Source organism: Trachypithecus francoisi, unplaced genomic scaffold (genome assembly GCF_009764315.1).
Source record: "Trachypithecus francoisi isolate TF-2019V2 unplaced genomic scaffold, Tfra_2.0 Lachesis_group5, whole genome shotgun sequence".
Taxonomy (NCBI): domain Eukaryota; kingdom Metazoa; phylum Chordata; class Mammalia; order Primates; family Cercopithecidae; genus Trachypithecus; species Trachypithecus francoisi.
The window spans coordinates 110205344-110222754 of NW_022681470.1; the positions used below are offsets into that span (position 1 = coordinate 110205344).

At 35.6% G+C, this 17411-nt stretch overlaps 1 protein-coding gene across 6 annotated transcripts in view; it reads right to left on the reverse strand.

Moving 5' to 3' along the window:
• RAP1A (RAP1A, member of RAS oncogene family) overlaps window positions 1-17411 on the reverse strand; it is a 103763-nt gene that overhangs the window by 15994 nt on the left and 70358 nt on the right. For 4 of the 6 annotated variants that reach the window (XM_033198986.1, XM_033198983.1, XM_033198985.1 and 1 more), the window contains exons 4-8: window positions 16066-16122; window positions 10941-11081; window positions 9939-10082; window positions 5184-5299; window positions 1388-2075 (exon numbers count right to left, since the gene is read on the reverse strand). In XM_033198986.1, the coding sequence (XP_033054877.1) occupies window positions 5213-5299; window positions 9939-10082; window positions 10941-11081; window positions 16066-16122 (429 nt within the window). In that variant the 3' untranslated portion in view covers window positions 1388-2075; window positions 5184-5212. Of the gene's footprint in view, window positions 1-1387; window positions 2076-5183; window positions 5300-7690; window positions 7779-9938; window positions 10083-10940; window positions 11082-16065; window positions 16123-17411 lie in introns of those variants that run through there. The other 2 variants (XM_033198984.1, XM_033198988.1) reach the window with 2 other exon arrangements.

Sequence of the window (17411 nt, forward strand, 5' to 3'; positions counted from 1 at the left end):
AGTTTATGCTACTAGTCAAGCAGACTGAGACTTGGAGTCTTATTAAATGACTTCTATTTAATCTGTTAAATACACAATAGATATGACAAGGTAGTATTTAGAAAGTTTTACTGGTTGATGAGATGTCTGTCTATGATCTTAAGTTTAAAGAAATGTTTGAGGGGTGTTTTAAAGCAGAATGACTTTAGAGGACTTTAAAATAAAAGATGCCACCCTGACCTGACAACTGGCCCTAATGCTTCATTAAAGTTCACTATAGTTTTGGCCCCTCAATCCCAGACATATGCATAATTGGATGAGTAGAAGGGAAATGTTAGGTAACTAAGTGTATTCAAAACTAAAAACAAAAACAAAAACAAATTTTCATTTTTTTAAAAACAATACTTTAACATTTTCTCAGGTTGGTCAGAGCTTAACATTTGAAACCTGATTTTAAAATTTCAATTTAGTAAGTGACAGGCTGACCACATGCCTGGAAAATCTCAGCAAGGCATGAACACTTCTTCATACCTAGTTGCAAAGAGACAGTATCTAGAGATCCCTGAGCAATTACTTAGACTTTCTAGGACTGGTCTCCTCCTTAATATTCGAGGACAAGGCACAGGGTTTCCTAAGCTTGTGTTTCTTTCCTTTTCCAGAACTTAATAGGCTAACAAGCTTTTTGTTCTACGTCTCTTTATAGAGATTACAAGCAGTATCACCCTGGGTCCATGTCTTACTTAAGCCCTATCTTTTGTAAAGAGAAAAATAACTGGGAAGGAAAAGAAAAAGCACCACTATACAGGAAGCTAAAATTTTAACTTAGCAATTTCTTCCATATTACTACTACCATACTATTTCATAAGTAGTTTAAGCAAAAGTAACACATTCCTTTTATGTGTTTTAACTTTCCCTCATTTCTCTCAAATTATTCAATCTATTATAAAGCAAGTTTGAAATTTTTCACATAACACTTCATTGGTGGACTCACACCCAACAAATTAACAATGCAAAAGGATTCCCTTGATGAAATTACAAGCTGTGGAAGATCTGAAATAGTAAAAGTTAAACCCTGATACAGTATTAAACTTAATCTTTTTACATATAAAAATAATATACAGTGGGATTTTTATTCAATAAGATACAATCTTTAAGATCAAGAGAGAATATACAAAACTATTCTATGTTATCTGATGTATTTTACTGTATAGTAGGAATAAATATATTTAGAACAGAAAGTGCGAGGTCTGTTCCTAGAGAAATCACCAGTTACTTAGTATAGTTTAAAGCCAGTGTTCTGCAGATACTAGGCAGCAAGGCGCTACTGTCGCATTTAAAACAATGTGGTCATTATAAAATAAAGGCCTTAAATCTATAAACAATAACAAAAACACACAAACCAAATGAAAATGTACTAAAATTTAATCATCCATAAAAGCTGTAATTTAATCTGACAGTAAAACACAAGAAGCAATATTAGAGTTGGTTTAGTATATTATATATTTTAGCTTTGAAAGCCATATAAATCAGTTATCCCAGTTTTTTTTCCTATAAAAGACCCATTTTTTCCAAAGCATTATGCACAATTTTAATTAGAATATAATGACAGATGATATTCCATAATTTTTTAAATATAAAATGAAGTCAATGACTCAAAAAAGTTATCTGCTGCAATGAGTTTGAGGGGACATTTCATAATCAATATCATTACAGATATAAAGTATAATGGTTCAACTTTTTAGTGCTTGATAGGGAGGAATCATGATAAAAAGGTCAATATGAAATCATTTGATTATAATAGCAATATCTAACATTTGAAATGCATCCATGCTCTTTTGTATAATCATATTAGAGTCAAGTATATTTTCACATCTGTTATAACTGCTATTGCAAAGGAGAAATACTATTGTCTTATTTTCCAAGAGATATACACAGAGCAATTTTTTTCTCCAGGGAACTTGTGCAAACCAATATAAGATCTAAATTCTTCACATAATATATAAAACAGGAGAAGCCTCTTCAGATTTTTTTTTTTTTTTTTGAAGTCTGGAATGCTGGCACTTTCCAATTAGGCAACAGTTCTTCATTCCTGTAATCTAAGACATGGGATATACAGATATACATACATGTATGGTTAATCTCTTGATGTCAGAAAATGGTACTAAACAAGCAGGTATCCAACAAAATAAAGTGATTTCAGCGATTTTACCTTGAGAACTAAATTATGCTAAACAGCTACAGTAACAGTGTTATTGTAAATTCCCTTTAAAAATGTTTTAAAAAATCAAAAATAGAAGTTCACAAGAGAGGAGTCCATAACTGATCAACTTGAATTATCCTCAGTTATACTTAGTTACACTCAATTATATTTAGTGTTTCCCATTACATCTGACTATCCTGTCTGTGCAGAGGAAAACAATGATATTTTTCTATTACCGTCTTATTTTTAGTTTCCTTTTTTACTAAAGGACACGTGCCTCCATAAACTTTCCATAAGACATTCTTTATTCAAGCATTTTATGATTATATATTAGAATTACCATTTTTAATACAGGTTAAGGCAAGGGATGATACAGAAAGAGCTAATAGTCAAGGGCAGAAGAATCAAAGTTAGTCTTATTGTCAACAGACAAGAATTAGGTAAAAGGAAGAATCCGGATGATGAATTTCTCTCAGATGTCTTTAAAACTGGGACATATAAAAAAGAGATTAACATGATTCAATACAATTTTGCCTAAAGGCTATGGACTAGATAAGCTGCCCTCAGGGTTCAAGTACTCTTACTAAAAACGTTTATAATTTCTATTTAAACCTATCCTGTATCTCAGTACTTTTAAAAGTACAGGAACAACATGGCACTTCAAGTCTATAATCACAGTAAAATGGATGTAAGGTAGTCTGATTGCTAAGTCACCTATTATTTGGTATTATCAAACATCCACAGAGATCTTGGATGACTTATTAAGTCAACTTTATTACACATCACAGTCTAAGAATTTATGCAAGCAGGACTAAAGTCTTATTCTAGATCTAGGTCAATATTTATCTTCTCTAAGGTAAAACTCACAAGGAACTGTCACATTGTTGGGTGTGTATAAATGAATTTTAAAAATCATAATAGGCCAGGAGATGGCACCTTTTCCTTTAACAAAAGCTAAAAGGATATTTTGTGAGAACTGGAAATTAAACTAGGGCCAGCCACAGTAACGAGCTGTCAATGAGTCAGTCAACTATAAGAGAGTTAAGTAACATAGTATTTAAGAACTGGAACTGGAGTCTTCATTTTCTCTATCGTTGCACCCTTACCTAAACAAACACATACACCAGTAATCTTAATAATCACTTTCAGAGAACTGATAATTTAAAGTTACTGAATCAAGGCCAGGCACTGTGGATCGGATCACCTGAGGTCAGGAGTTTGAGACCAGCCTGGCCAATGTGGTAAAACCCCATCTCTACTAAAACTACAAAAATTAGCTGGGCATGGTGAAGTCCCAGCTACTCAGGAGGTTGAGGCAGGAGAATCGCTTGAACCCAGGAGGCGGAGGTTGCAGTGAGCAGAGATTGCGCCACTGCACTCCAGCCTGGGTGACAGGGCGAGCCTCTGTCTCAAAAAAAGAAAAAAAGTTATTGAACTAAGATTTCACTAAAAGCCTAAAGCAAACATTATCCAGATGCTGTCTTTCCTAAATCTGACTACTGGAGATAATCCCCAGGTCCTTTTCTCCTTTCTGCCCATTTTTCCTATGTACCTTCATTTAAAAACGGACCTATAATTACTCAGGTGTTTCCCTTAAGAGAAAGATTCATATCTCTAAGGAAGCACATATTAGTTAACAGGGAGCTCTTAACGGATAATCTACTAAATGGACCCAAGAGACTTACAAGAGTTAGTGTAACCAACTTTCCAGTGGGACCAGTTTACTCCGACTGGAGACCAAGTTTAGTAATAATCATGTGATAAGCATCAAATTACATAATACATCCATTCCATGAAAATAATCTTTTATGGTATTATTTATAGAACTGATGAAGTAGAAACATTCAGGGGATTTAAATACAAATACAAATTAAAGAAAACAGTCCCCACAGATCCTGGTCTCTCACTTGATAGTCAGCTTAAATGCTGTCATAAATTTCTTTCCAATGGGGTCATTTAGTGGAAACTACAATGGTAAAGTCAACTAATACTTAGAAGCCTAAATAGAAAACCTTTATTTGAAAGAAGCTGATGCATACCAGAGAGGGAAATGACTACCAAAATTACACTGATATAGCCCCACATATCCCCTGGAATGGGTCAAGTTTAAAAGACTGACAATATCAATTTTGGGGATGATGTAGAACTCAAAAACCGTTGGAAGGTGTGTAAACCGGTACAACCACTTTGAAAAACTTTTTAGCAGTATCTACTATAGCCGTCCATATGTATAGCATATGATCTGGCCATTCCATTCCTAGATATATACCCAACAGAAATGCATGTACATGTGCACAAAGACATATAGGAATGTGCACAGAATTATTCATACTAATTCCCTCAAAGAAAGAACTTAAATGAACACCAACAGCAGAATACAGAAACATACTTTCAGTACTGTCATGCAATAAAAATAAACTATTGCTACATTTAACATAAATAATTCTCAAAAACATATTTTGGAGTGTAAGAAGCCAGACACAGAAAAATACACTACGTTTTTGTTTACGTAAAGTTCAAAGAGAGGCAAAACTAATCCATGGAGTTAGAAATCAGGGCAGAGTTTTAATTTAATTTGGGGAAGGGAGACTCCTGTTGTTATATATGGGTGTGTTCACTTTGGGATAATTCACCAAATGTGTACTTACATCTTTTTATTTCAGAGCAACTACTGTTTCACTTCAATTCAGAATGAATTTGGGAGTCATCTAGGAAGGCGTTCTATTCATTCAACCACTATTTTTTAATACCCAACTCTGTATCAGGCACTGGGGACACAGTGGCAAGGAAAAACAGACATGGTCCTTGCTGTCAGAGAGCTTAGAATCTCAAGGGGACAGGGCAAGTTATCCAAAAGATGATTGTACCTACAAGTTATATATCACATTTATAAGTTACAGACGCTTAGGAATACCATAACAGATGAAATGGGAAGTAGCTAAAGTCTGGAAAACGCCAAAATAAGAAGATGAGAGAGGCACTTGTTCTGCTTTTAGCATCTTACCTGGCTCAGAGCTGCTGCTGACTATGGGCCTAGAGCAGCAGACATGATTTCTTTTTAGGCTTCTTCTTTTCCACTGGTGTTTTCCTATTTATCTGTCTGACCAGGTCATAAAATATCTAAGTAAAAACAAGAAAAAAAGTACTTACTCGACCAACTTTTGAGACTTTGTTCCACAAAACAATTCTGGTAGGTACTATTCTGGTCTTAGATATGTATTCTGCTTCTTTATTTGAAAGTCAGATTTGTTAGAAGGCTCTGACTTTCAATCAGGGTAAAAAGCAGGACTTACCTATTTATAATGAAGGAAATGCCCTTGCTCCTAGATATTCGACATCAAATCAAGAAAAAGAACTGGTAGTAAAAAATAGTGAAAACTCCAAACCTACAGAAAAGTTGCAAAAATAGTACCAACAACTTCGTATATTCTTCCCAGATTCACCAATTAGTAACACTTTGCCACTTTTACTTCACACACACACACACACACACACACACACACTCTTTCTGAATCATCTGAGAGTAGACCTTAACTATTAAGTCCTTAATAGTTAAATTGTTCCTAAGAACAAGGATATTCTCTTACATAAACACATTATAGTTATTGCACTTAAGACATTTAAGGATTGACATATTATTTTGTGTAACTACAGAGCAAATTCCAATTTTGTGTCAATTGCCCCAATAATGTACTTTATAGTAACTTTCCCCTCCAAGGACAAGATCCATTCAGGATCACACATTGCATTTTATTTCCTCTCACTTTAGTTTTTAAAAATCTGGAACAGTTCTTTGGCCTTTGCCTTTCAAGACACTGTCATTTCTGAAAAATAAAGGCTAATAACTTCCCTCAATTTGGGCTTATCTGAGGTTTTCTCGTGATTAGATTCAGGTTATACATTTTTGTCTAAAATAGGACAGAAGAGATACTGTCCCCCTTTCAAGGTATCACATGCAGAGAGACATGATTTTTGTCTTTTTTTATGTTAATTTTGGTTAAAGCAAAAATATTCAGAAAAAGTCTGCTAATCCTTGATTTGAAGTAACAAATATTTGTGGGTTTTAGTTTGTTTGTTTTGTTTTGAGACACAGTCTCACTCTGTCACCCAGGCTGGAGTGCTGTGGCACAATCTTGGCTCACTGCAACCTCCACCTCCCAGGCTCAAGCAATCCTTCCATCTCAGCCTCCCAAACAGCTGGGAACTACAGGCGTGCGCCACCACACCTAGCTAATTTTTGTATTTTTCGTAGAGACAAGGGTTTTGCAGTGTTGCCCAGGCTGGTCTCAAACATCTGAGGTCAAGTGATCTGGCTGTCTCGGCCTCCCAAAGTGCCAGGATTTTAGGTGTGAGCCACTGCACCCAGCCCAAATAATATTTGTTAATAAATCCTGTGGATTCATTTTTGGATGAAAAGTGCAGTGTCAAAGACAAAAATACAATGCTACTTATCTCATAAAAGCAGATTATTTTAATTCTGATGCCAAAGTATTAAAACATGAAATAGATAAGCTTTGCTATGAAATACAACACTTACTAATGATTTGGAATAAAAACAAATACCACAGAAGTCCCTTATTGGTACTAACCTGGAATAAATAGTTCTTTGCAGAAATATATTAAAAAATGGACTGGCTTTAAGGAGCATCACAGGGACAACAGGTAAAATCTGAATATATACCAAACGCAGACTGTGTCATCAATTTTTAGGATTCTAATCATAGTGCTGTGGTTGTGTAAGACAATGTCTTTGATCTGAGGATACATACACTAAAATATTTAGGGGTAAAGAAGTGTAATTTCTGTAAACAAGTGGCAAAATTTTAATAATGGGTGAATCTGATGAACGGTGAACAAATTATTTTTTATTGTTCTTATATCTTTTGAGTACATCTTAAGAGTAAAATATTTTTAAATTATCGATCTACATGTATTTTAAGATAGATGGTAAATAATTATATTTATTTAAAATGATAATTACCTATTTACTTTTTTAAATGGTCCAGACTACAAGACTAAATTAACTGTTAAAAAGAAAAAAAACCTGAATGATTATCCAAAAGCTATAAAAGTGACTCATTTAAATTCTTTTCTTTCTGCTCCATTCTTCCCACTCCCATCTTCTTTAAATCATTTAACTGTTATCTCATTTCTAAAAGAAGTCTGAAAACAGAATTTATAAACAAAATTGTAGTTTCTGTTTTACAACTCCGAAGTCCAAGTTGTTTCAAAACTCTGAAAACTTCAAGAACTCAATGTGCTTAAGCCACAAATGAGCTTTTATTAGTTCCCTATACTCAATGCATAAGCTGTAAGATAAAAAATTAATAAAAGTAAACTAAAACAGTAAGTTAATAAAAATTACAAGTAGTTTCTATTTCAGTTTCTTCATACTAGCCAGTTTCTGGTTTCTGGTACTATACAGAAAGGTAACTAATGTTTGTAGTATTATTCTAAATTATTTCTTTGGAAAACATTGCCTACCTCACAGCAGCAGATGGTTCAGTGATGAGGGCAAGTTCGAACTATAATATTTGGTTAGAAATGCTGAAAGGCCCCAGCCTAGGTTCTTCCTCATCTCTCTGAACTATAGAAAAATCTAAAGGGAACACAGAATAGAGTTTCTCAATCCCTCTCCCATTCCTAAATTGGGATGTCTTGATTCCAATTACTATTCCAGCCTCAGCAAAGAACAATTAATTCTTGATTAAGACTACTGCGATTCTGGTACAGCCATATACTACTTTAAAAACATTGCAAAGTGGTGTGAATAAGAGTTTTATATATATATATATATATGTGAATGAATTAGGGGGCTCTTCAGCCAAGTAGTATGTCCTTGTGTCTGTTTTCAAATTTAAGGCCAAGAGGGAAATTTTTGAAAGTCTCTCTCTATAATTCAGGCATTCAAAAATCACAAAAAAATTTACAAGGCAAAAGTTGTGTGAGGAACTATTAACTATCAAAGAAATCCTGTAGCTGAATTATCAGGTTATAAAGAGAAAAATATTAAAAGAAACTAAAATTATCTGCTCCATTCTCCCCACTCAAAAACTGAACATAATGTATGTTTTCCAAAAAGTAAAGATTCTTGAGATGGCTAATGCATTTCATTTTATGGTTTTTCTGTTTGTTTTTATAAACCCTCGTTTATAAACTCTCTGCTTTAACAAGACTGCTATGAAAAAGTATCTCTGCTGCATTGGAAACTAATCCAGAGGAAGTTTAATAGCGTGCAGGAAGTTTAACAGCGTGTAGATTCTCACATACATGTAGTACACTGTCCTCTGGCTCCCAAAGGGAGAAGTCCTATGTACTGGACCCAGACCCAACCCAGCCCCACCGGAGCCTGGAGCCTGATGAACTTGGTTGCTGGGTCCCACGGAAGTAAGGACAAGGACAGCAAGGAACCACGTCCCTTAAGGCCAATTACCTTGTAGATAGTGACCTCAATCACTGTTCTGCTAGCCAAACACATTCACCACTTCTAACACATTCTTTATCAAAATCACTTTTTTTCTTTAATTATTGCTGAAAGACTTGTTCCCCCAGTAGGATGCAAACTTCTTCAGGGCAGGAATAGTGTCTGTCTGACTATTACCTGGAGGCCTGACACAGGGCCAGACACATAATAGTCAATAAATATTTGCCGAGTATTTATAAATTTATAAATTTCCTGTTTTTATGTACTTGTTAAAAATTGTTTCACATAAAAAAGCAAGCTTGGGCATTCTTGATTATCTGTAAAATACAGAAGCTGAAGTAAGCTTTTTTTTTACCTGCCAGGTGTTTAAAGTAATCTGGTCATTTTTAAAAGTCAGATAATAGTCTCTAAGCATAATATTAGTCAAGAAAAAGTGGCCAGCAGAACCACAGGTCAGAGAGAACAGCAAGCAAAAACAGAGGATCCATAACTTAACCCACTCTCACCTATGTAGTTAAGTGATCTGAATTCTGACTGATTACCTGTAATGCTACAAATGGCAAACGCAAGGGCAGGAAAGACACCCACTCTGTTTTGCTTTTATTTTTTTAAAAAGGCTTATGGTAAAGTTAACAAAAAAGCAAGGGAACTCTTTAAGGTTGACTGGTGGGGACAGTTGGAAATTGCACTAAATTTTTAGGGGCCCAGTAAACTAGCAAACTGTTGGCCCTTTACACCCAGGCATGCAGCTTATTTGCTAAGTATTCTTGTCCACAGCTATGTTTTCAAGATAGTGGAGTGCTTAACTCAGTGACTCCACCCCCATGCCCCGCACAAAAGCCTTGTGCATCAGCTGTATCAGGCCTAAAGGACTGAGTGAATTCCAGGTACATGTCCATACTCACACAGATTAACCACTTATGAGTCATGCACCAAAGGTGAGGTAAGACTCAGAACATAATTCTGTGATATCCATGGAAACATTTCCAACTTGACTTTACAATGTATTTTATGCATTGAAATAATTATTACAATATAAGGGTGATGTAATAATTTTTACACACCACTTTATCGCATATCACTTAGCGGGATTTTATGCACATTCTTTCATTTTAGCTTCCTCTTTTACAATAAGGTAAATTTAAGTATCCTCATACAGCCATCAAAGTGACCTTATGTAAGCTAAAAAATATAGTTTCTAGGAATTAGTGTTTCCTATAAAATGACAGAATCAAGATTGCTTAAAAGATAAAAAATTTTTCTTAAAAGTTTGGCTGTTAACTTAAAGCAAACTAAAAAGGCACTTGTTTGTGCTGCCCAGCAATTGTAGGTTACCTCATTAACATTGATCTTTGACTTTGCAGAAGATTCTAAAAAGGCACAGTTACACCACTGTCTTGCTAAATTCTGGCCCTGTTCTTTGCCAACTACTCGCTCATCTTCCAGGTCACATTTATTGCCAACCAAAATCATTGGAACCTGTGGGAAGAAAAAAACATAAAATGAACATTAACATACTTATTACTTAGCCTTTTAAAAAAATAAATAAGCAACTATCTGCCACCAACTGAAATGCATTAATTGGGACTGCAAGCTTCATCAAGTACTAACAAAAAGTGTATGTTGAGGGGAAGAGCTGAAGGAAGAAGGAAGAGATAAAAAAAAAAAGAAGAGATCCCACTACATAGATACACTAAATTATTTTAAGAATATAATCCTGTCCAGGCGCAATGGTTCATGCCTGTAATCCCAAGAAGGCTGAGGCAGGAGGATTTCTTAAGCTCAGGAGCCTGAGACAAGCCTGGGTAACATAGTGAGACCTGGTCTCTACTAAAAAATTCAAAAACAATCAGCCAGGCAGGGTGGCACACACCTGCAGTCCCAACTACTCAGGGGGTTGAGGTGGGAAGATCACTTGAGCCCGGGAGGTAGATTGTAATGTGCGAATTATGCCAAAGAAATTTTAGAAATAAAAATATACCACTATGGATCTTAATAATGTTCTTTGAACACTGTTTCTGACACAACTACCATCTTTCAAAGCTCAACTCAGTTCCCACTTCTATGAAGTATTCTTTGGCTCCTCTTTTTCCCCTACTGCACTTTTTAACCTGTAGCACAATGAGTACTTTATTACACATGTCCTCATTTTCTAAACATCTCACCACATAATTTTGAGGTTAATTTTGAAAGTTAAATTTTTTTTTTGGTCATAGGGGCTCTTTCAGGCATGTGGCAGATAGCTTCCAAATCCTCTACTGATAGAGAAAACAGGCACTTTTTTATTTGGCCACAGCGAGATGGCATAACACCTCACAGAGAAAAAAAAATACTTACATCTTCCGTGTCCTTAACCCGTAAAATCTGTTCCCTCAGGTCCTGTAAGTCATTAAACGTGGACTGAGCTGTAATAGAATATACTAGTGCAAAACCTTGGCCATTCTTCATATACAAATCCCTCATCGCTGTAAATTGCTCCTATGATTAAAAAATATGCAATTATAAATATATGATTTTTTGAATGTATACTGGAACAATTTAAAACAGCATACGTACAAGTGAGCAACTACATTTTTTATTACTTGCTATCCTGACAGAAAACAAGACATAACACATAGTTTCCAGCAACTCTGAGGTGACTAGAAACAATGACAGTAAACTATAGAATTAAAAGAATTCTTAACCACTTTAATTTGCTTTTGTGTGATTTAGAACTGTATACAATTTTTTAGAAACAGATCTTAATTTTGATCCTAAATAATTTTATTTGCAAATTTATGACACAACTACTGCCCAGGTGCTAACAATCTGAGGTATAAGCCCAATACTGAACTATGACTTAATCATCCAGCATCAATATCTCTACTAGCAGATTTTATCATCTTTCTTTTACTATTCCTATGGCATAGCAAGATTTTTATCATCTTGACAGTCAATAAACTCTTTTTATAAGCACTTATTAATGGTCAGGGGCAATGATTCACATCTGTAATCCCAACACTTTGGAAGGCCAAGGCAGGTGGATCAATCACCCCAGGTCAGGAGTTAGAGACTAGCCTGGCCAACATGGTGAAACCCCGCCTCTACTAAAAATACAAAATTAGCCGGGCGTAGTGGTGCATGCCTGTAGTCCCAGCTACTCAGTAGGCTGAGGCGGGAGAATCACTTGAACCCAGGAGGTAGAGGTTGCACTGAGCCAAGATCATACCACTGCACTCAAGCCTGGGCAACAAGAGTGAAACTCTGTCTCGGGAGGAAAAAAAAAAAAAAAAAAAAGAGCTTGTTTATGTATTTTCATTTTCCACCCTGTGAGAATAGTGCAATGACATATACCTTTCAGTTAAATTTACTAATTGTTAACATTTAGTCACTGAGCTTTAGTCATGCCAAATTAAGATGATTTGTTTTAATTTTAAACTTCCTTTTATCTGGTGACAATCATTACTGCATTTGTAACTACAGAGGTTAATACAAGACAAAATCTTATTTTAGAAAAGTTTTAGTGTTTTATATATATTATTTTAAAAGCACATACGGTAGAATATTAAAAATGTATATATCTTGGGTCTTTATATTAAGTAATTACACATTTTGGATCTTTTTACCTTTGGATGCATTAAACAGAAAAGACAAATCCACAAGGTTTCTTAAGCTTGTTGCTGCCTTGGCTTCCTTGCTCCCCATGACCATTACACCTCTATTTTGTTTACTACATCTAAAATAGTTCTGGTTGCTCTACCCTGGCTGACGTACTCTTTCTTGTATTCCAGGGAGTTAGCTATGCTACCACTCAATCATTTCTCCAGCTTCAAATTCGTCTATGGTCTGCCACAGGAATATGGCTGAGCTTCCTACACTGCTGCCAGTGTATTTTCTGGAAAAGATGTAAAAAATGGGAGTTTCCTGGATTTTTCACTGATAAGGTTTGCAACAGGCAACCTGAGTTCTGAAAATCCAATTTAAGAAAAGTCCTTACAGAACTGCTGTGGTTGGTGTCCCCTCCTATTGAGAATGCCAACCTCCTTCTTAAGGACAGTCTACAAGTTTCATCCATTCACAACAAATATCTACTAACAATGTTGTTGCCCTACCTTTTAAGGTAAAGCCAATAGGGTTTTCTGAGAGTTTGGATGTACACAGAATATAACAAAAAATAGTCAAAGATGACTCCATGGTTTCAGGCATAACCAACTAAAAGGGTACTATTTACTGAGATGGGAAAGAACGGAAAGACCCAGGTCAGAGAAAGGCTGACCCAGGTCAGGAGTTCAGTTTGGACATGTTATGTTTGAGATGCTTATTAGACATACAAAAAGAGATACTGAAGAGGCAGTTAGATAGAAGAGCTTGAAGTTCAGAAAAGAAATGAGAGATAGGGATATTGTTTAGATGTTTGTCACCTCCAAACCTTATGCTGAAATGTAATCTGCAATGTTGGAGGTGAGGCCTGTGGGAGGTGTTTGGGTCATGGAGGCAAATCCCTCATGATTGGCTTAGTGCTATCCTCACTACTGTGAGTTCTCATGAGATCTGGTTGTTTAAAAGTGTGTGGCATCTCCCGCTCTCTCTTTGCTCTTGCCATGTAAAACACCTACTCCCCTTTGCCTTTCACTATGATTGTAAGATTCCTGAGGTGTTTACCAGAAGCAGATGCTGGAGCTATGCTTGTATAGCCTGCAGAACCATGAGCCAATTAAACCTCTTTTCTTCATAAATTATCTAGCCTCAGGTATTTCTTTACAACAATGCAAATGGCCTAATACAGACAGAGTTATAAAGTTAGTATTTATTAGGATACAGATTGTATTTAAAACCAAGCAACTAAAGATCTCCAAAGCAGTGTTGTTAGAAAAGAGAAGTGCAAGTATTGAACCCTGAGGTCCTCCAACATTAAGAGGTGGGGAAGATAAAGAGGAATTAGGAAAGGAGACATAGGAGTAACCAATGAGACGGAGAAAATCCGAAAAGTATTGTTTCTTGGAAGCCAAACGAATAAAGGTTTTACATTAGAAAGCAGTGATAAACTGAGTCAAAGGCTGCTGAAAAGTCAAGGGAGTTGAGGATATATTCAAGAGAATTATAAATGATGGACGGACTGTGGACCTGAAGCTATACGCAGACAGGGCTGAAGATATAAGGGATAATAAAAAGATGTTAGGATAAACGGATTACAGGTTGTAATGAAGTTGAAGGGCACTAAAGGAAATGAGATGGCTTGGGTGCAGTGACTCACACCTGTTATCCCAGCACTTTGGGAGGCCAAAGACAGGAGGATCCCTTGAGTCCAGGAGTTCAAGACCAGCTTGGACAACATAGTGAGACCCTGTCTCTACAAAAAACAAACAGACAAACAAACAAAAACACCTAGGTGTGGTGGTGTGCGCCTGCAGTAGCACCAGCTCCTTAGGAGGTGATGGTGGGAAGATTTCTTGACCCTGGGAGATTGAAGCAGAAGTGATCTGTGTTCACACCACTGCCCTCCAGCCTGGGTGACAGAGAGAGACCCTGTTTCAAAACAAAAAACAAAACAAAACAAAACAAAAAGAGGAAGTGAGATGGATAAAGAAAAAAGTAGTGAGTAGTGGAGGATAAGAAGCTTGGAAATTAGATTAGGGAGGTATTATATACTGGTAATCGCACAGTCTAGGGTAAAACCATGGTATGAATGCCTTAAAGGTAGGATGGGCATCAAGGAACTGACAGGCCAAGCCAGGGTAGTAAATTATCTATGTGTGAGAGAGCAAAAATCTTCAAAGAGTAAGGAATGATTTTGAGACAAGATTAAGCAGCTGTTTGCAAGGTTTTATGCAAGGCACCGGGGACATAAACAAGCAAATAGGCCTTATAACACAGCATGTTGAGTGCTATGATGGGAGACAGACACGATATTGGATAGCACAAAGTAAGATCTCTGTGACAGAGAACTTCCATCTTACAATTTGAACAGAGAAAAAAGAAAGAATGCCCATACACTGTGGATGTGATTAAAAAAAAAAAAAAGTATAAAGTATTCTTTTTAGCTATTGGGGTTTCTGGAAACAAAGGGGAATTTTGCTGATTCAGAAGCTAAAAACATTAGGGAGTAGGAAGGTAGGAGAGGGAGAGATAGCTTGATTCAGCTGATATAAGATGTAGTTTCAGAAGGTCTTTACCAGAAGCTTGCTATGAGGGCAAAGGTCCCTGTTAAAAGTTAAGATCCATTTTCCCAAAAAAGCATGGAAAAATATAGTATAATTAGTACTATATTGTTGTATAATATCACTCCAATTTGCTTACATGCTTTTTTGGACTATCTGAAATGTTTCCATCATTTATAAAAATTATAGTGGAAAACTTTGTGCTGAATTTTAAACAACTTATCACATTTAAGAATGCCAGCCAGGTGCCATGGCTCACACCTATAATCCCAGCACTTTCAGAAGCAGAGCCAGGAAGAACACTTGAGGCCAGGAATTCGAGATTAGTCTGGGCAACACAGAGAGACTACCTCTAAAAAAAATTTTTTTTTTTTATTAGCCAGGGGTGATGGTACGTGCCTGTAGTTCTAGCTACCCAGGAGGCTGCGGCAGGAAGATTGTTTGAGCCCAGGAGACTGCAGTGAGCTATGATTGCACCACTACACCCTAGCCTAGGCGATAGAGCAAGACCCTGTCTCTTAAGAAAAACAAAAGACGAACCCATCCATTTTAAAGCTAGGAATTGCCTAATGTGTCAAGTCTATGTGTATGGAGAAAAATAAACAAATAAAAGCAAAGATTGCTTCATGTATGTATTTTGTGTGCAGCATAACTGGAAACCATCAGTTATTAATAAAAAATTATAAAGGTGATGGTGTTACTGAAGATAAGAAGAATAAAAGCAAATACACAATTCCATACTGTGTAACAGACATTATGCCAAATGATTTATAATTATTATCTCATTTGCTTATCACAAACACCTTATGATGTACTAACATCATTATACTCATTTAAAGATTAGAAAAAGGAGGCTCAAAGTAATCCTAAATCTTCTGAGGAAGATTTTTGCCTTCCTCAAAAAACATGTATCTGTCACCAGCCCCTAGAGATGTCAAAATGCTAGTGAAAAGAAAAAATTATAAAAATTAATGACTATGGTGCCAAAAGACAAGGTCTTATTTAAACCCACAGAAATACAAATATTAGCTAAAATTCTAAATTTAAAATACATTTTAAAAAATCATTGATAGCATAATCCTTACCTCAATGTAGGAAGAAACCCAACACACAGATTATTACAGCTGAACTTTGTGATACGTGAGCATTAACTACATCACAGTTGATTTCATATTACTTAAGTTTAAGAATCCCTATGTTCAGAGAATTTCTTCTTAATCAGAATGATTACTTTTACTCAGAATTATTTGGATGACAAAACCTACTCAGATGACAAAACCTGCTCACAAATTAAAATCTATCAAAAAAAGAGAAAACATCCTTACTGTCCCTGCAGTATCCAGGATTTCGAGCATACACTGTTGGCAATCGACTTCAACTTGCTGTGGGGGCAAAAAAAGAAAAAGTTAAAAGTAACATCAAAATATCATTCTGTTTTCTTCCCCTGTCTTCCATCAAAGTATCTACTAACAAATACAAAGCCTTTATCCAGCAGTATGCTGTATGACTGGGGGTAAACTTGGTACCACAAAAAAGAATAGCAGTCTCAAGTACAGGCTATTCATATTACAGAAGCCAAGATGGTTAATGCTGAGTTTAGGTATTTTCTGACCTCTGTAATGATTCTTATTTGTTCTTAGTAAAGACAAAAGTTATATTTTGGAATTTAAGGAAAACTTCAATGAACAAGTATAGTTCTAACAGAAAAAAAGTATATATGCCTATTTATATTAGCTCCAAAGAAAACAAAGTACAAAAATATTAAATGGCTCAAAACGCACACAAGATTTTGGGGTAAAAAAAAATCTTGCCAACTTACCATGTTCAAGTTGTTAAAATTTTACTAAAACGTGCAGAAAATTAATACATAGTAAAATTTGAGTTTAAGACATAAAAGAAACACAGAAGTACTCAAATAAACAGCAATGAGCTAAAACAGTCCTCAAGACTAAGACACTTTTCTAGAAAAGCTCTATGTGAAAGGTGAAATTTTATACACCGAGTTCTATTTACCCACTGATCTTATAAAAGAAGAGAAGGTTGGTCTAAAGAAAGTATCAACTACCAACTGCGTGGAAAACTATTTTAATAAAGAAGGGATTAAGAAAAGTTAGTCCTTTAGAATTTTAGGTACAGATCTCGCTTTGCAGTTAAAGCTTTAACTAGCAACTTACTTTAGGGAAATTTCAGTAGAGCAACACTGTCTTCTAAATAAATGTGCTAACCTAAAGACTATTTTAAACTCTGCTTCTGCGTCAGATCAGACATCGATGAGGGGCACCACTGGTCAGACCACAAACTCATCCCCCCCACCACTTATGGGACAAGTGTGATAATCTGCAAAATGTGTAACTGATTGCTCAATGAATAATCAATTAGGACTACAGTTTCTCAATGTATCTAGAGCATAATTTTGTTTCCAATTTGAAGACAATGAAACTGCTCTGCTAGTAGTGCTTCATGGACTAACATATTAATTCAACAAAAGTTACAGCACTCTTAAAGGTAAATTCTAAAAACATTTTCAAAAGCAATCCTTTCCTATTAAAGTTTAATCTTTTAAAAAAATATCCTTGGCTACTAGCCTTTTATAACCCCCATCCCACCCAATATATTTGACAAATAAAATAATGAAAAATTTCCACAACTCTAGCTGGTCTTCTACAGAATA